The 20,843-nt window shown below is 40.5% G+C and overlaps 1 protein-coding gene across 1 annotated transcript; it reads right to left on the reverse strand.

The window, feature by feature from the left end:
• Positions 1-1,495: 1,495 nt before the first annotated feature.
• On the reverse strand, positions 1,496-19,378 carry gpm6aa (glycoprotein M6Aa). Its single transcript, XM_083891575.1, has 7 exons — positions 19,294-19,378; positions 8,100-8,292; positions 6,930-7,086; positions 5,811-5,964; positions 5,138-5,214; positions 3,710-3,775; positions 1,496-1,729 (listed from the first exon to the last, which is right to left on the reverse strand). Exons 1-7 carry the CDS (start codon positions 19,328-19,330, stop codon positions 1,577-1,579), a joined length of 837 nt encoding a protein of 278 aa, XP_083747701.1. The 5' UTR covers positions 19,331-19,378; the 3' UTR covers positions 1,496-1,576.
• Between the last annotated feature and the right edge of the window lie 1,465 nt (positions 19,379-20,843).

Genomic DNA, 20,843 nt, shown 5'->3' on the forward strand with positions numbered 1-20,843 from the left:
AATGCGCTTACATCTACAGAGAGAGAGAGTTAGAGAGAGAGAGAGAGAGAGAGCACAGAAATGGTCAAATAAGTGCATGAAACTAGCTTTAAGTAACACTGACAAAACAAACTTTGCCAGGCGAACGATTGGACGAGGCCACCTTCTGCGTGTTTGTCGTATGTTTGGCGCTGAGATGTGTAAGCAATTACAGTTACTGTCATGAACAAAATCACTGCGACACACACACACACTTTTCATACATCTGATAATTTCCACCGAGGAGGAGGGCGAGGAGTGCCGTCACATCAACAACATTTTTACTGTCAGGGTTTCTTTTCTGTTCAGAGGCGGATAAACTGCACGCTGGAGCGGACCTAACAGTGATTTCTTTTTCTTCTTCTCCCCCTGAATTGTCCCGTAAATGTCAGTAACGTATAGGCGAGCTTTGATATATCAGTATTTACAGTGCAGTGTTCTGCAGGAAAAAACAGGAGTTAAGTACTTATAAAGTTCCTCTTTTTAAGAAATTAAAAAAGGTGGTTATGAAAGCGTGTTCGTGTGTGTGCTTCTGTTGCTTGTGGTTCAAAGACGATGGGATCATTCACAGTCCTAAAATACATTTAAATGGCAGGATTATCAGAAAAATAATTTATATTTAATCAACGTATCCCATCTTTGACACCCATCAAAGTCACTGTTTCCTGTTTAACAGGCTTGGCACATCTAGCGAATATTTGTTTTACTCTAATGATTTGGTATTTTGTGTCGTCTTGCTACTGCTATAAGTTCAAATAGAAAAAACAGTTTATTATTAATTGAATTGCTGTCACGAGAAAGTGGTTTCAATCCCTGGGAATACTGGTATGACAAAAGGCTGATGCTGCTTTCCTACCGTGAGATTTAAAATAGTTTTGAAAAATAACCACCTGTTCACATACAGTACATAGTTTCCTTGAGGATGAAGTCTCCACACACGCGCACACACACAATCACTCGCACACTCGCACACGTGCACACATGACATGAGGAAATGTGCTTGAAAACCCTTTTTTTTTAAAAGCCCCTGTTGACCCCCTCGGAAATCAGCAAAAAATAAATAATGCAAATAGAGCAAAAATGACACTTAGCATCTTATAATAAATCCTTAAAAGAAAAAACAAATACGCAAATAATTCAAAGTAGAAAAGAAAAAGGAAATACTACTGCTACTTCTGATTCTACAAACTACACTAAAACTATACTATTTTCTTTTTACTAGCACTAAGCAAACTGGTCTCCAATGATAATATAACTGCTGTAACGATAACTGTAACACCATCCATGAGAGAGAGGTAAAGGGGCTTTTTCGTCTGAAATGCTGATTGTGACTGGGGAGGTTTTTGAGTGACGTTTTCCCCTCCCCAGACCACATTGTCATATGACGCACCAGTGACATCAGCGGTGGTGAGGGCCCTAGACGCCATCCGCCCCTCCCTCAGGAGGAGAAGGTAGAGAGAGAGAGAGAGGAAGACAGGAGAGCTAGAGGGAGATTGAGAAAGAGAGAGAGGGAGAGAGAGAGAGGCTGGAGTGGCAGGGCTAGGCCTCACGCTGGCCTTTATGTGTAGGCGTTGAGACGCTCCTTGGAGCGGGTGGAGTGGATGTCGTGAAGTTCCTGCTCCTCCTTGGACTTGATGTCCTCGTACTTCTGCATCCGACAGGCGTCCTTCACGTAGGCCCAGTTAGCCGACAGCACCATCAGGTAGTGGATCTGTGAGGAACAGGACGCAAAAAACAAATTTTTAAGATTCTAACTTGCTCTCAAGGATATACATTTTAGTTGTTTGTCAAAAATTACTCTCAGTTTTATTATATGTATTATATATATTATATTATATATATGTTTATATATATATTATATTATATATATATATATATATATATATATATACATATATATATATATATATATATGTGTGTATATATATATATATATTGTATTATATATACTGTAGTGTACGGAAGAGTAGTAGGGCCACAAAATGAGTGAAAGAAAGAATAAAATAAAACGGCATTCATTCTGGGATTACAGTCAGAATTCTGACTTTAGTCTCAGAATTCTGAGAATGTGTTCTGAATTTAAAGTCAGACTTCTGAGATTACAGTCAGAATTCTGAATTAAAAGGCAGCATTCATTGTGAGAAAAAAGTCAGAATGAATCTCAGAATTCGAAGTTTTTCCTCAGAATTCTATTTTATTATAATTTTTTCTCTCTTTCAATTTTTTTAATACTCTTCCGTTCTCACATTATGCTTTAGTCACAGTTCAGTTGCATCATAATACAAGAATGGGACATTCATTCATTCATTCATTCATTCATTCATTCATTCATTCATTCAGTCATTCAGTCATTCAGTCATTCAGTCATTAATTCATCTACTGCTTTATCCTCCACATGAGGATTACAGGGGGCGCTGGTGCCAATCCCAACAAGCATCCACTTACACACTCACACCTATGGTCAATTTCGAGTGTCCAATTTGGGACAGTGGTACTTAACTAAACAAAAGAATGATTTAAAAGAAATAAATAAATAAACCTAGCTGCCCCTGTTAGAGATAAAGTATACACAATCAGTTTTTTTTCTCTCAATGTTCACTGAGCTGAGTTGTGCTGCAGGGAAATAAAATAAAATGCTCGGCTAAAATGAATACCTTGTTAGAAGAGTACACTGTACAAAAGTGAGCCTTCAAACTAACATGCTTCATTTGAGACTGAAAAATTACTTTTCAAAACCCTGGATTTCGGATAATCTGGATTGTATATATGTTTGTATATATATATTCCCCACCCCCAATTATGTATATAGTTTATGTAGATTTGATAACTTTCTCATCTTTTTTAGCTTCTCTGATGAAAACTTAACTAATTTAACTTAACGTACTATATCTCCAGTGGTCCAGCAGGGGGCAGCATGTGGCTAAATGTGCTCTCAGACTTTTTTTTATTACAGGGTCTTAAAATGAATGTATTGTGTTTACACAGCTTCGGTTTTCAAATGAGACGATCGTCGTCTTTGTTAAAAGAAATACTCACAAACTGACTTTAATATTATTTGGATTACATTTTTTGGGCGCAAGTTGATGCGTCTGCTGCATTTTCTTTTTCTGTTCCCGTCTGATGATTTTATGGTCTGCTCAGATTTTCCACAGTGCATCTATTGTGTAACATTTTCTCCACCATTAGCTGAAAAATGTCCTGCAACAATTTGCACCATCATCTCAAACTAGAAACCCGCCGTCTATTTTCCCAGGAAAATGGCTCCTCGCAAATTACTGAGTGATGTTTGCAACAATTTCTGAACCTTTCTTCTCCCTGTTTCCATGACAACTCATTGACATGTCTGGCGCCTCTGAAAGAGAGGGAGGGAGACAAACCCTGTCTTTTTTCACTGCGCCAAAATGCCTTCCATCCTATCTGCAGCTATTCTCTCACGGGCAAAACACGACACGGGCAAAGTACGAAAGCAGCCCCAGCAAAACACATCCATCTTCCCAGCGACAATAACCTCCCTCTGTTACCGTCTCCTTAAACGCACTGCAGAGAATATTTGCTCACACAAAAGTGCGTTGGTTACTAAAGAAAATTGATCCGTGGCGTCTGCATTTCCTCCTCCCTTTAGTGCTATATATGATTTTAGATTTTGTCGCCTCCCTTTGTGAGCGAGGTGCAGCGTTTGCTGGCGTCTTACCATAGCAATGACGGCAGCTCCTGCTCCAGCGAGGGCACAGATGAACAGGTGGAATGTCATGTCAAGCTGCAGAGGAACAAAGCACAGCAGGTATTGGTCTTCAGTGCTCGCTCACTGCAGGTCACATACCTGTCCACCACACACCATCATGGAAATGCATTTGTAAACATTATGTATGCATGTGTCTGTTCTTATGAACTATTCATTTTATTTTAGTTTTTTGTTTTTGGACTGCTCCTTCTCAAGGATGATCGGCATATTTTGATTTAGTGGAGATTTCTTTTATGCCGGACATCCTTCCCGATCCTTATTCTGGCTTGAGCTCGGCACAAGTATAATGCATGTGACCCCCTGTGGCTGGGGTCAATTTAGAGCAGTGGTCTCCAATGAGTAGCTCGCAAGCTCCTAGTAATTTTCCAAGTAGCTTAGCCAAGTAGATTAGTTGTCAAACTGGTGTGTGTCAAATCAAAGTTCAGACTGTCAGGTGGACATTTAAAGGACACTTCAGTGGACACATCTCTCTCGTTGACTCCATGCAGTGCCAGTCATCTCACTAAATCAAAATACCCATACATACAGTGACATATTATGGATAGATAATAACAAAATGAAAAGTGAATAAGACGAAATGTCGGCGTATGTGTGAATGGGTTGCTTCGGTTTTGACAGCATTGATATTGTAATTCAATAATGTGTGAGGTATACTGGGAATAAATGCATGCAGGCATACATTAGATATTATTTTTGTTGTGTTTATTGCAAAGTGGGAGTTGTGGATGTCCATCATTTTATAAATGTTCAGGCAAAACGAGCTTAATCGGTTTGTTTGGGTTGAAATAAGCGATAAAAATAAATGTTAAAAAGTAGCTGTCGGAAGAAAAAGGATTGGAGACAACCTGATTTAGAGTGTCCAATGGGATTTGGGAACCTTGCTTACGGCTGCCCCAGCCCTTGACCTGGCGGGCAACTAGCAACCCTTCAAGTTACCCATAAGTATGTTTGTATAAGTGAATAATTCCTTCCTGTTTTATATGTCACTAATTCGTACACACTGGATTTTTAAAAAAATCAGACTCTACATGTTTGGATATAATTGCTTCACGTGCATGCTTTTGAATTATGCATGCAGTACATTTTCCCATGTCAGCGTTTTTTTGCTGGTTTTTGCACTGGGTGTAGATTTTATTTGAGTGATGATACTGACGTTGTTGTTGCTGTGAGTAGCAACGTATGTCATACTGTAACTGTGTGTATGATGACAAACGTGAAGATGATTGATTTGAGGTATTGTTCAAGTGCACTGTGGTTTTGTGGTTGAGGTAGTGCGAGTGTACGTGAACAGCCTGAGATCTTGGATCATCATAATGGTTTCTTGTATCTAAAATGAATTTATGGTATTTTTGAAAAAAAAAAAAAAGATAATTTTACCTCATTAGATTCGCACATCTTGTAGAACTTTGCTGATCCAGCACACACTGTTTTGGCCTCAGCGAGTGGTATAATGCCTGAAAGAAATAAGGTCAATATTGAACCATGTATAAATACTAATGTGGAGAGACACAAAGCAGACAATAAGAATCAAACTGTATGTTACCATCGAACAAACTGAGGGGCAACAGCACAAATAGTTGTTGACATTTGTTGAGGCAGTATTCATTTCTGCTGGTGGCTAATGGACTGGAAGAGTTTGCACTAATTAAAGATAATGAGCCACTCACATGAGTCTGTATTGTGACACTCTTTTATGGACAAGTTTAATACGAGGCTGTTTTAATGTGGCTGCTGATGATTAAAGTTTACAGGACAATATTTTGAGGAGAAAAATGGAGATTGTCAATCCTTTCAATCCTGTATAATACATCATTATTATTAGATATTTGTATTGAGGAAATTAAAACCGGTGAAGTGTGAAATGTATTGTAGTTTATGTAATCATTTCTGTTCAATAGGAAATGTGTTTTTTTTTTATCAGAAACACACTTGGATAAATGTGAAGTTTGGAAGAACCAACTGGGGCTGTTTATCGTGGGTGTCATGAAGAGATTAGTGAGAGCTAAACTAGAGGGAAGAAATAAAAAACATCAGGGCCATCCATCCTTACCATACTGGCGCGGGTCCAGGCAGAGTGTGGCCCCCTCCATCATGGTGGCGTTTTGGCAAAGGTTCCAGATGTTAAAGTATATGAAGACAGGGAGGGAGGTGAACGCAGTCACTCCGAGCCAAGCCAGCATGAAGATGTACGTCAGCATGATGAACTAAAAAAAAAAGAAGCAAGAGAGAATAACGCTTCATGTCAAAAATATAAATGAATTCATTGCGAATGCCACTTTGTCCTCCATATGAGGGTCGCAGGTCGGTGGAGCCAATCCCAGCTGACATAGAGTCCATCACAGAGCCAACATGAACAGCTATTCACTCTCATATTCACACCAATGTAGGAGGAAACTGAAGTCCTTGTCTTGCTGCAGGGCAACAGTGGTAGCCCCACCATGTGGCTCGTTAAAAAGATTTTTATCCTTTGGCGTATTGAGGTGCACAAACTATCTTCAACATCTACACTTAAAAGACCAGGTCCTACCGTGCCACTATAGTCACCTAGTCCAAGTCCACCTTTTTGGCCATGAGCACAGGCTTAATGCTCACTAACTTAATGAAATCATTCATCACAAATACCATAGCATGGCTTATTTCTTTGTGCCCCCATGTGGAGCTTCAGATTGGCTGAGCAATTATATTCCCGTGATAATCTTGTTAGGATTGCTTCCAGCTCTGTGATCTGCTCCATATGAGCCTGGACTCTCGTTGTCTTTCAGTTTTTTTAATTTTTTGTTGACAGTGTCATCAAATTATCTTTTTTTTATGATGATTGATGGTTTTTAATAATAAGAGCATAGTCATGGCAGAATGGGCTTTAAGGTGATGATAAAGACGATGTTTTTAGGAAGCAGACTCGCTTGTATCTTATTGGTCTGATCTACAAACTCGACACAATTTGCAAAATCATATCCTTTAATACTTAATACCTACAACCTAAGCTAAACCAATAAACAATCTGTGACCCACAGAAACCACAGGAAATTCTCACCCACTCAATATTTTTCCCCTGGGAAATCACCTGACATTTAGACAGTTTGATTGAGTGCCAGTAAACACCGTATACCGGGTACAACTCACCATTAATCTAAGCTAAATTTGACATGTACTAAGATATTAGTCGTACCCAAGCGCTGACGCAGCGTCCGCAGGTAGTGATCTTGAAGTCTCCGTACAGGTCTTTAATGGCTCCACTGGTGAAGAAGCCTTCCACCATCAGCAGGATGCCGTAGACGAAGAAGGCAGAAGCGATGCCGTAGATCACGTATTTGATGATGTCAATCCTAGAAGATGAATTAAAAAGTACTGAAAAATTGCACAGCGAGAATCTTATTAGATTTTGATTTCAGAAATCTAACATTAATTTTCAATGGCGTGAGTGGCAACCAGTCGTAATTTCACGTATTTAGAATCTGAACTCCTGTTTTGAAGCCTTGAGGTTTGTGATTTGGCCAGTGCAATGAGGCAGGACGATCATATAGCGATAACATGATGATATCTGTCTAACTGAAGAAAATTAAATGTACATTTATTCACTAGATAAAGTCTAATGTGTTGAACGTGGATGGGGCATCTCTCTCTGCCATTATCCCGCTGTAAACTTCGGAGTGAAACCGGCAGAGACTTTTTACTTTAGAGTGCCTTAATTTGTTAAATTGTTGTTGTATAAAATATCGATATTTATCATGGTCTATTGATTATTGTATACGAGTAAGGACGACGATATATGACCAAATTTTGGCCCACCCCTAATAGTGATTTAGGCCATTAACTACTGAGTAAAAATGTTACTGATGTATCTAAGTATGTATTGTATATTAGTAAGAAGTACCACTTATTTTTGCGATCTGCAGAGTTACCCTCTGGTGGCCATTCTGTGTAGTGTTACTTCCTGATTGGCTTCAAGAGAAAACCATGTCTGGACTTTTTCTTGTGCTTATTTTAACCATAAAAAAACAGAAAATGCCCTGTAAGTGCTTTTTGCCAATATTTTCCAGAATAACTTTCACTATCTGGCAGTTATAGTAAAAAAACAACAACCATACATTGGCTTTGACGTGCAACTCAGCTTTCAGAAACTGTCGGAATTTTTCCCGATAGCACAAACCATTGTGTAATCACGGTAAATGCACTTATGCGAAAGTGTCAAAGAAATGCAGTGATTTGTGCAGTATGGATAACAAAGACTTTATACCCTTTTCCTAAAGGGTTCAAGGCTTTTTTCCCCCATTTGTTTGTATTTTTTTTCTATCTTCAACAGCTAATCAATACCTTGTTTAGCAACATCACTACTCACATGGTGAACACGTCCAGCGCCTCCACTGGGCTCCGTACCACCTCGAAGTAGTTCTGGAGGATGGTGACGGTGCCGGACAGAGCCTCATGTCCGCAGCCGCAGAACAGAGCCACGCCCGCGTACAGTAAGATGGTGGCTATGAGGGACGGGTACGGAATCCCGCCCAGGCATTTGATGCAGCATTCAAGGCATCCTATAAACACACACACACACAACAAATGATAAAAGAAAAATTAGTCAGCAAAGTCATAATACTTCAGCTTTTAATTAAATGGTGCCATTTACTTTTTGGAAATGCCCCAACATTTAGACAAACATCTCATGAGTTGGATTACATAGCATCTTTTCTCCGATTAGGCATCAGGTTCTCAATATTTAAAGATATTTAACCCTCAATATTTAAGATATTTAAGCCTCAAAATGTCCACATTTATTTTTGCTCATTTTAACCATAAAAGGGCCTGAATATTATCCTGTGAGTAAGTGATATTGGCCATTTTCCCAGAATATCTTTCAATATCTGGCAGTTTTTTACACTTTACTGCATGTTAAAATAATGTATTACCAATTTCAAATGGACACACTATAGTTGTATATGAACACCAGATTACCAATAGCAAAAACCGTCGCTTAATATGGTAATGTGCTTGTGCGATACGCTCTGTGTTAGGGTTACACGTCTGTTTTATATCTGCAGTTATCTGACATAGCATTTTCAATGGACTCTTTGGTTACGGCACCATATTTGTGGATGCTGACATTTTATTCAAAGTCTAAAAACTCCACATTCGTGCTCCTGACCTTTAACCCTGTTCTTCTTTGCCTGGCATCATTAGCCCGGGGGTCCTTGAGGTGACTAATCAGTGATCAGTTTTAATCTGCTGTCACGCAGATTGCCCACAGAGAAGCTTGCTCTGTAAATACTGGTGCATGGAAAGTGTATGAATCGCTTGGATTTATGAGTCTCGCCGTCTTGTGTGTGTGTGTGTGTGTGTGAGAGAGAGTCAGTCATTTCTCACAGTAACCGCTACTGAAGTGGGATTTATTTCCTGTGGTAGCACAGAACATAACCAGTCTTTATGGGGTCTTGCAGTGCATTGCAGTATATTAACCGCACAGATACGTTTTTTTTGACAATTTGTGATTTGTCTTCTTCTGGATTTCTATCACAAAAAAACTAAACGGGAAAACTCCTCCTGTTCAATAACATTGCAGTCATGGACCTTGATTGAAGTCATCTGCATTCACACGCTGACACTTCCTGATCAAAAAAGGCGATTCTGTGTGACTGCACACACAGGTTTCATGTGCCAGTAACAAAAGAAGATGAAAGATTTCAGGACCGTTCTTCGAGGCTGTTTTCAGCTCCGTCTCTTTCATGGTTATCTCATTGTCTTCGCCTGTGTTACAAAGCAAGAGTCAGAGCAAACATCCCTCCTCCTCCTCCTCATCCTCCTCCTCCTCCTCCTCCTCCTCCTCAGCTCTTCGCTATTGACTCTGATGTAAACCTGAGTGGAATACCAAGTAGCTGGTCTGCCTGCTGGGCTGTGCAGAGCACTCAAAATGAAACTCGCTGCAGCTCCAACCGTAGCCCAGACGCCGCGTAGATTTGCGCTGATGTAATCCAGTGTCAGTCTCTACATTGTCTGCTCCACTTTCTGCTCTCCTCTCAACCTTTTTTTTTGTTGGTCCGTGAAAGGTTTGCTGACAATGCACGGCATTTCCCAGTAACTAGTGCAGCTTTTCCCAGTTATTATCTACCCTACTCATTTATAGGGTGATAAATTAGGCGAGGTAGTGCAACTGAAATGGCAGACTTTGTAGTTTGCCTTAGTTATGAACAAGTGTGTGGTTTGAATTGGATAAATAAGTTTCTTTCTGACTGAGAATATTGGCGTTTCTCCAATATTTGTAGCCTGGGCTGAGATAAACCACAGTATACCTCACCTTTGGTGCCTTTCAGGCTATCAGGTGCTTGCAGAGCCACCATTCCATGGAGATCCACAGGCAGTTTCGCGCCACTTCACACCTCCAATCATGTGACTCGTGACAACCTGCAGCTATACTCCCTGATCAGCCACTTAAAAAAAGTGCCCTCGCTTGTTGGGTCAGTTCTTTGTTCTTTCACTGTTAAAACAATCTGTTTTTTTATAAATTCCCTATTCCCCTAACATATTAGATCTGCTTCACAATAAAATATGACGTGGTAATCTCACTTTCTTCTCAAACAAACTTTTAAAAATGCAATATCTCTTTCAACTGCACTGCATCCAGACCGGTTGAAGCTACAGTTGGGAAAAAAACAACAAAAAATAATTTATCATGATAAGTTCATTTAAGGGATCAGATTGACTTTAAGGCAGATCCTTAAAAAGTCTTAAAAGGCATTGAATTTAGGCTTTAATTAGTATTAAAATGTCTTAAATCCCTCTTTTAAAGTCTTGAAAATGTTAACACATAGGAAGTAGGCTTTTGTGATTATTTTTTGTATCAAATGCCTATTACGAGGATTAGGACGGAGTAATCAAGAGCAGTTTTTGTCCAGGATGTCATGATACCAACGCTGGGAAGTAGACATTGTAACTTTTGCACTGGACCAAAAACAGTCATGTTTTATGTTGAAATAAACTAATGTGTTTCGGGCAGCTTGGTTGTTTTTGTTTACTGTACATTTGGTCTTAAATAGCCATTTAAAAAGGCTTAAATTTAACTTGCTTTAATCTGTAGGAACCCTGGACTTAATTTGATCTATATCACAAATAACTATATCTCTAAATATAGGATTATCCAAACACAAAAGAGCTTGCGTCATATGGATTTTGCTGCCACAATAAGGGACACACAAAAAAAAAATGTTTTGGATTTACCTTTCAATAACCACTACACAATCATTTTCTAGAGTCTGTAAAATTATAATCCTGACAATTATAGCATCTCACATGCCTTCTGTGTTCGGGGTTGAGCGTCCGCCAAAGACAGACAGGGATTCCGTCACCACCTCTTGCCCCAGACTCATTATCCTGAGTTACCTTATCGTTTCAGGAAGCAGGCAGTGACGGGGGTTTATTGATGCGAGCGTGTTAACTGACACGATAGGAGTGGAGACGAGAGGGAAGTCGGTCGCATTCATTCACGCCTCGCACTCTAGTGTCTGTTTGAACCACGGTAACAACTAACTGTCATCATATGTGATACTACGCCAAAATGTTATCTGAATAGAATTGAATTGTATTTTCAAATTTTTGGAGTCTGATATGTGGGGGGGGGGGGTTGAGCAGCAGCAGTAGCAGCAGCAGCGTGAATAATTAATGTCCTGTCCTCAATTAAGGTTTACTACCTCTGCATTATTTACATTTCTGCACACAGATCAAACCAGCTGGAGGCGACATCTTGCAGCTCTTCCATTTGAAATCTATTTTACTTTTCCCCCGATGCCCGTAACGGCACCAAGTCATAGAAGATAGAAGGAAACGGCCGAGGCGTTTCGTTTCTGTCAATTACAAATCCAGTTAACAGACTCGAGCTGCTAAAGTTTGTGAGCTACGGGCGAATCTTCTGTTCGTGATTGGACTGTTTCCATGGAAACAGCTGAAGATAAAGTCACAGGATGAGAGGCTCTAGTGATGTTTTATTGATTGTCTGCTTTTAATTTTGTGGAGGAGGAAACTCCTCAGACCAATATAGACAAGACAAATATAAGGAAAAAGTCAATTGACCAAGTGCAGGTTAATATAACTACTTAGTAATGCGTCATCTCTTTATTCAGATGTTTGTTGTCTGATATTTTTAAGTCTCGAGCAGTGTTCCCTGTAGTTGGTGTTTAAACACGACTTCCTCTCCTGCCGCCGCCGCCGCCTCCTCTCATTTACTACCGTGCAACTCCTCATTGATCTCAACCGACTGCTCGTTTCGAGAGGGTGAAAAATGGCAAACGGCGGTGCAAAAAGCGACTCGGCGAGGCTGCGAGAGACGCTTGATCCATAATTTAGAAGTGGCACAGAGCAGCAGAGCACAAGCCTGACACATTCATTATTCATGTTTTTTTTTTCTGCTAACCCCCCCCACCCCCTACATTACCTGCAAGGTAAATAAAAGATCCGCGGCTTGATGAGGAGAATCTCTCACATTCAGAGTTGATGTAGTGCAAGTGTGTCTCTCGATGGGCCCACACTGACATGTCAAACATGAAGGGAATTTGGTTTAATTGACTTTGGCTAAGCTGATTTGAATGGACCAGTGGGAGCAATGATGGAGAAGCTCGTGCACTACATGCTTTTACTTGATCTGGTCAAGCACAACACAGCATGGACTCATTGTTTTCGATATCTAGGGTAGAGTTTAAGTGGCAAATTGGGCAAATTGCTCACTCGCAAAAGCGCCAAATATCTATGGTGATAAAAGCTTTTATTTTTAAGGTAACAATTTGGTTTTTATCTCTTTTGGGAGCAAATATTTTTAGGATTTAAATGAATTCTCTTGTATTAGAAGAAACATCTTGATAAAACTTAATGGGTTTTTAAACAAAGATAGAGAGGATTTTAGGAGATGTTTTAATATTTTATACTCCGAACAAAAAAAAAAGAAGCTTCTTCTTCCGTTATTTAAAAAAAAAGTAAAAGCCTCCATGATGCCAAACATTGTGCTCCAATCAACAGACGGCGTCTCTCTAATACAAAGAGAAAGGATGGCCCCCCCCCCCTCCTAAGGCCCCTCCTGCCTCCTACTTCTCCTCCATCTGTCAGTGTCATATCCGACAGGCAAAAGGGATGCGCACACACACACACACACACACACACACACACACTGTACACACCCACAGACTTTCACTGACCCAGTCAGCATTCGCATGAGGGATGAGGTTATCCTTGAATAATGCTTAGAGGTAAACGACATCCTTCAAAGAACGCCTGGCTCTTCGCATCCGGCCGACATTTGGAGTTAATTAACTTTAGATTTTCAGTCCTTGTGAGGCCGCTAATAAGCTACATCCCATCATATCCATAATTAGAGTTTTTCAAGCACGTTTTTTCTAACCTCATCATAGTTCTCCGTTTTGTTTGAATTTAAAGTCCAGTCCAGTCCATGATGATTTAAGCCATAAAGTCACTTGTCAGCTGACTTTTAAAGTTTCAATCACTTGTCTTTCAGATCTAATTCATTTAAAAAAGTGGAATTTAGCTAGTATACATCTCTCCACTCTGTGTTGTGTTTTATTTGCATTTTTTAGTTTATTTTGAAGGGTTTTAACCCCTTGAATCTAGCCTTTTCTATTTTATTCCATTCTGTATTGTATTTTACCGTTTTATTTGCATCTATTATTTCTAAGTTAAAACAGGGTTTTTACTTTTCCACTTTAGGCTGTTCCTTTTCATTGCACCCCATGTTGTGTTTTATTGTTGTATTAGCTTTTTTTAAATTCTGTTTTCCTTTTATTGTGAAGCACTGGGAACTGCAATCCTTGTTTTATCGTAGGGAAAGCCATCAATTGCACTTTACCCAAAATATTTGATGCTCTATGGTGGAGATTCGTTTTTACTTTCTTTCTTTCTTCCATGTGATGCCAGAGACTTTATTGATCTAATTTGAGATCCTGTGATGTGTCAGTGTCAGTATTAATTTTAAGGATGTAGAGTAACTGCTAGATTCGAGATTAATACCATCCTACATTTACTTAAATAATGCTTTTGATGCACCTCCTTCAATATGCTCATGTAATGGGACTGAATTATTTGAAACAAAGTCAGAATACACACTAAATATTGCACTGATTCCATTTATTTACTTCTTAAAGAACGTATTGGACTGCAGCGATTGCACGCCTTTGTTGGTACATGCCTAATTAAAATCAATCATCTGGGAGCTTTGCATCCTGGTGCAGTTAGAAGCCACAGAGGAAATTATGAAGCTTCAGTGCTCGAGGAGGAAAATGAGCAAAAATTAAATAAAGGTGATGGCATAAAAAGGAGGGATAATCATCTTCTTTTAATGTTTGGCGCATAATGACTTGAGTTGCACCGTGAGACATCCAGTTGTGTTTTTGTGCAACTCCACTTCTAAGTTCCTTGTTAACAGATGAGTCTTGTGGTGGGGGGTGGGGGTGGCAGAGAGCCTGGTCCTGGAGAGAGAGATCTCAGAGGGGGGATGGTGAGTCTGCGTCAGCCTGAGAGTAATGGGCGTACACACGTGTCTCGATGCTTTCCTATATTTAATGTGAACCCCCCACCCCTTCCCCTGAAGCGAGCAGGTTTTTTAAACCCCCCCCTCTCCCCCCCCATCTCCTCTGCGCATGTTTAATCAACCAGTATGGTTGCCATGTCAACCACAGCGCAAAATCTGCGAATAGGTCGGGGCACTTCAGAGCCGTGACCCACTTACTGTATGTCAACAAATTCACTGGGACAATAATGAATGAGATACTCCACGCAGATATAAACCCCCCTCTGGGCAAAAAGGGACGTTAGAGGCCAGGTTCAAAATATCAGCCGCTGATTTCCTCTCTTTATCTTTTTTTTTTTTTTTTTTTCTCCTGCTGAGGGATGGAAGAGGCTAAACGTGAGCGCGTGACTGCCGTGCAGGGACGTGGTCTTTTGTGTGTGCACCGTGTTCAGTCCAGGAACTGTGGGCCAAATGTCAAAAACTCTGGAGCAGGAGAGACGAGGGTGGTTTGTTTGCCCTGAATTTGTACACTATAAGCAGCCAACAACAGTCCCAATTTACACATTTGTGGCCTGTGCAGTATAATCTGCACATTTGAGTTTGATTTGTACTTGACTGCACTTACCGCATCCACTCTATTTTGAATGTTATAAGTTTTAAGCTTGACTGAATTTTCCAAACTCCAGTTTAAAAGTTTGCCATTGTTCATAACTCTCATAAAAACCACTGTGGTAGTATTGTCACGTCATCTTTTTTAAGATACTAAGGGCAGAGTGCTGATTGTTGAGAATGGTCTGAAAGTGCATTATAGATATTGAACACCTGCTATCTAAAAAAAAAAATCGATACCAGTGAGTCATTTTCAGTGAGAACAATGAGGGAAAAAGTCCTCAGAAGTTCTCCAGTTATAGCCCGAATGGAGAACAATTGGTGGAACTCCCCTGACTCGGACAAATAAGGATTCAGGACAATGAGGGCGGAGAGAGATGGTGGAAAGAGAAAGGTTATGTTGTGTTGCTTTAACTCTAATATTTTTGAGGCCTTTTCTGGGCACAAACTCATCACTAATGTGTGAAATAGTGAGGGTTAGATGCTCTTAAAAAGCCTCATGATCAACCCAATTTAGGGTGTACATTTCCATCGTATTAAGCCAGAGAATATGTACATATTCACAGTTTGTCAGATGTGGTTATTTGCACACCAGCGTATTAGTCTGAGATCATCAAATTCATCACACCTGCAAAATTAACATTTATAGCAGGAGCAGTCATTTTTTTTTAAAAAATGCATGGAACTCGATGAGCCATTACAAATGATTGTCATTCCGTGTGACATTTTACTACTCTGTTGTGCTTTGTAAAAATCAAATCAAATCATAAAATAAAATTGATTGGCTGCGTCATATTTTACAGCTTGCACTGTTAGTGCCTTGCAGAGCAGATTCTTGGCTCAAAATAGCTGCCAGTTGGGCCATTCCATTTTTTTTCTCCCCATCCATTGACATTTAACAGAACCAGTGTGAACTTCATCTGCAGAATACGTGGTTTCTCTGTCTTATTACCCATCATTTACAGAACTCGTCTGCACAAATCTGGTCATTTCAGGCCTAGATGATCACATTAGTGGAAACCTGCTTTGTTGGTTCTCTTCCTGTTGATCACGACCTCTTTGGCACATTATTGTGCACACGCTGCTACATTTGGCTAGCAGCTGAAGTGAGCAGGACCCACCTGGTGCGTCCGACTCATAATCAGAGATTTGCACCTTCAGAGAAAAACATGACAGAAGGTCGTTAGCGTGCCGAGTGCACTCGTTGACACCTACACCTTCCACTGTATTGGAAGTGCCTGTTTTGGACGATGTCCATCGTGGACGTGTTAAATCAAACAAAACTGAATTGTATTGTCGACTGTAAGAATGTGACAGACCGTAAAGATGGCGCCCAGCTGCTCCTGTAAAACTCTTTTCAGAAGAAAACAATGGGCTTTTAAAATTGTTACGGTCATGCTGTGTTTGTGATTTAAAGCCAAGGTGTGTAAGGAATGGAAAAGCTCGCAATAGCACGCTACAATTTGACAAAATGCTACTAATATATCCCACCTACTCCTCTTTGGTTACCTCGCCAGAGTTATAGCTCTGAAACCCAGTAAATAGTTGTTGTTTTTTCTGCTTACTTCTGGCTATCTCCTCTGCTTCAGTTACGTATGATTATCTGGCTTTGTTGTCAAGACAGTGATCTTTATTACGGTCTTGTGTTGAGCCTTAGTTTGCCTCACTTGGAGCTTACATTTAATGATTTTTGTGTCTCATCGTCCACACCCTTGCACTGAAGACTTGGCTGATCTTCTTCCTCCTTGAGATGTGGATTATTCTTCTTCTCGGCTCCGATTGTCCTTGTGTCCAGTGGTGCAATGAGAATGGTTCTTCTATCTCCTTTTCTGGACTCATATAGACCTCTCTTAGCTGTTCAGTTGAGCATTTATATGCTTTACACAAGGCTCTGTGAGAAATGACAGGCCTTTAATTGACATATGTCTGTCTGGGCCTTTCGGTAGACTACAGACACCACATTTTTTCAGTTTTTGACAGCGTTATTTACGGTTGAAAATTATTTCGACAAATTACGCAAAGTGAATTACTGACCCTAGCTTTAAAAACATTGTGCATGAAACTGGTTACTTGATCGTTGACCTATTAAAAAACATATTTATTCCTCCCAGAGTTAAGTTACTTGCTTATAACTTCTCCTGGGCGTGAGCAATCGTTCTTTTACTCTTTTGGATGACTTTGATTGTGATAGGCAGCCAGGGAAATACAAGTGACAGTGAAAGAAATGTGACAGGGTGTGTTCAATGTTCGCGAGGCCTCATCAGAACAATTACGTCAGTCATCTGTTGTCTTCCATTATGCGGAGATGACAGTCCTTGAGTCGGTAATTTGATAAAAGTGAGCCCCGCGTCCTCCTTCCAACACGTCTGTCTTACCTTGTGTCATGCGTGATCAGTCAATGAATTGCCTGAAATACTGTATGATGATCCTATTGGTCAATAAAGGTTTGGCAAATGTACTTTTTTCCAAAGTATTTGATGGTGCTTTTGAGGTTAATATGTACTAGTATTATTCAGACGACCATGTCTAGATGTAAACTCTGGATCTCAGCCCTGCATGTTATCACGCCTGCGGTGTGTTGGTGTTGTTGTCCCATCAAAATGACTAATAAAGCATAATCATGGCAAAGTTCCAAAGGGAATCCTTTCACCGAGTTGCTCCCCAAAGAAACAAATCAAAAATCAAGTCTTCGTCTTGTGAGCAGTTATTACTGTGACTGTGTCGCCGTGATTGCCTGCCAGAGGCTGCGTGCATTCGTGGTTGGAAAGAAACGAATTGAACATTAGCTGTTAACATAAATAAATAAATAACCATGGGACAACAACTGTGAGAGTAAACACAGGCTTTTTGGCAAATACTGTTTTTTTTTTTGTGCAGCTTGACAGAAAATAATAAAAATGCAGATCTGCCAGATCCGTAATCCAGTCAAAAACAATTACGTCACCTGCAAAAAAAAAAAAATAAATAAGGAAAAGGCCTGGTCTCTTATGCATCTTTCATGTGGCGTATGTTGAGTAACTCAAACTGCAGAATCCAGCAAAAATATAATGCTTTAAGTCCTCTCTGTGTGCACGTTTTCCAAGATATTTAGAAGCAAATGAGCCAATTCTGCAGCGTACGATGACTCAATGTAAACCGTGTGACTGGATGTGTCATATAGACATGCATGCACTGTTTGCATGACTGCGTCTTTCAGTTGGCTGAACATTTGTAGCAGTGGCAGAGAAAGACGAGAGTTTTCTTTTTTTCTGAAGAGGATTGTGTGAGTGCACACCTAGTAATGGCGTCCAACAGCTATTGGATTCAAATCTGAAGTTTCCTGTCGAACAGCATGAGATCTCTATCCATAAATAATGATAATTAATAGTAGTCTTGCAGCAGTGTCAACAATCCTTTACAAAATAAAATCTCTGTACTGGATGAAGATTAACAACATATGCCCCCCCCCCCCTCATAGTAGATGATCATGCTTCATAATCCCCACTTTCTCTTAATTTTTTTGACTCTGAGTCTGAATATCTTCCTTTGTCTTTTACTTCCCACACTTGGACTCGGCGAACTATTCTTGTGTCAGTGAAATGTCATCAGCAGGAGTGGGGGCGAAGAAAGAATAGATAATGACTGCACTTGGCCAGCGCCATGGCAACTGTTTCAACTCATGTATGTGCCTGCGAGGAGAGGAGAGCAGAGCTAAGCTGCAGGGCGGCGAGACAGAGGAGGCAAGAGAAATTCAAAATGCATGAAGCCATCCCTGACACATGAAGTAAATCTACGAGGGAGGGAACCTAGAGGTGTATTTTCTTTTTTTACAGCGACTTGCCGTTCATGTGTCGTTTTTTTTTATTTTTTTCTTTCTTGTGTCCCAGCAGTACAGTGAATGCATTCATGCAGAGAAAAGGTGATGTTGCAGGGGGGTGGTGGGGGCTGTGGGTGAATCATAAATAGCAATTGCACTTTGCACAAAGCAAAATGCTGCCCCTCTTCTTTGAAACAAATGAAAAGATAGCCCCCGCTCTACTACACAAAATATCGCAAAGAAACTTGGGGTTTTTTTGGGGTGTGTTTGTTGGACACAAAAGACAGATCCTGAAAGCTTGTTTTTGCTTCTTCACTCTTCACGTCTCTCTCTCACAGTCGCTGTGACAGGCATGCAGAACCTTATCAAACAAACAAAGACGAGTCCCCCCCCCCCCCCCCCCTCCCCTCTGAGGAGGTGCACACCCCTCAGACTATACCCAAACAACACATGCAGACGTGCACTCCACAGTGGAGTGCTGATACTCTGTGGACAAAGGAATCACCCAACAAACAGCTGCTCCCCTACTCAGAAAGGGAGAGGCTAACATTTAGTGCATTTGTCTCTGCAGCAGCAGCGTTGACACTCAAAAACACGCAATTCAACGTTGATTTGAGAGAAACACTGACTTACCTTTCTGGGTCTGCCCCTCGTCCATGTCCTCTTCCATTGTGCTGATGCTGTTTACCAAGAGCTGAACAGAAGAAAATGCCTGTTTTGTGTTGCAGGTTCAAAACCTATTTTAAATACTTGTTTTTTCAATGAAGTGGTAGTCCGCAAAGAACTCCGCTTCTGTCACGTTCGCGAGCGACTTGAGGGATCACTGAGTCTTTGTGGTGCTGTCCATAGCAAGCTGCCGTGGCAAGTGCTGAAAACCCTCCTTAGTCCCTGGCTCAGAAGGAGGAGGAGGATGGGGAGGAGGAGGAGGAGGAGGATGAGGGGGGGGGAGGAGAGAGCAAAGGGGCTGGATGGAACTGAGGGTGGTCTCTGTGCTTGGCAGGGGAGCGCATTGTTGCAACACGGGGGTGCAGCTCTCGGAAAAGACAGGTGTTTGAAGAACGTGGGATGAAAATAGTGGAAACACATGATTACACACGGAGTGAACCTAAACCGTCTGACTGTGTCGCGTTAAGGCGGGGGTGTTCGCGAGAGTGTGTTACCCTTCCTTACCCAACCCACTCTGAACACCCCTCACTCTCAGACTGAATGGTTAAGGCTGATGACACCACCCCCCCCCCCCCCCCACCAACACCACCACAGCAGCAGCAGCAGCATCTCTACTGCATTAACTGAATCTTTCCTTAAAAAATGGAGAGGGGAGGAGGGGGGCATTTGATTTCAAAATGGCATTCTCCTAATCTTGTTAGTCATAGAGATTCAATTATAAAACGCACAGAGGAGGTGTCATTGGATTCCGATCATGTGAAAGCACACAGTATACAAGTATGATTTGGTGAATTTAAGATTTAGAATGAATGATTATGTGCATGGGTCCAGGTTTTAATGCCCAAGAAGTTCTCAGATCATGCATTGTATGCATTTGCACAAGCGCACTTTGCTTTACTGCAATTATTTGTGCCATCGGAAAAAAAAATTGCAACAGTTTTTGAAAGCTGAGAAGTTGCACGTCAAAACCAACGTGTGGTCATTACGGTCATTTCCCTCGTGTCACTGTTGCAGGAAGCTGGCGAATCAACGTCTGTGTCACGCAGAGAGGAGAGAGTTGATAGAGAGTTGATAGAGCACCTGCTGAACAACAACAGCTGAAAAAAAGTGCTGTATATCAGTGATAAATAAAACAAATAAAACAATGAACACAAATAAAGAAGTCATACAGTAAAACTATATACAGCCATAGAGTAAAAATGGGTTTTAAAATGTGTTCTTAACGTGGACAGTGAAGGGGCGTGTTTCCATTTTTTTGCCTGTTTTTGGAGACAAGAACTCAAACAAATGTTATGTTTTGTGTTGTTCAAATTTAAAATGGAACACAACCTGGTGTTCGTGTACAACTACAGTGTTTTTTCTAAATAAAAATTTTAATACACTATTTTAACATGTAGTAAAGTTATTCTGTAAAAATGGGCAAAAACACTTAACTCACAGGACATTTTCTTGTCCTTTTATGGTTAAAATAAGCAAAAAGAAAAGTCCAGATGGACATTTTGAGGCTTATTTATAGT

Source organism: Microchirus variegatus (assembly GCF_963457635.1).
Source record: "Microchirus variegatus genome assembly, chromosome: 6".
NCBI lineage: Eukaryota > Metazoa > Chordata > Actinopteri > Pleuronectiformes > Soleidae > Microchirus > Microchirus variegatus.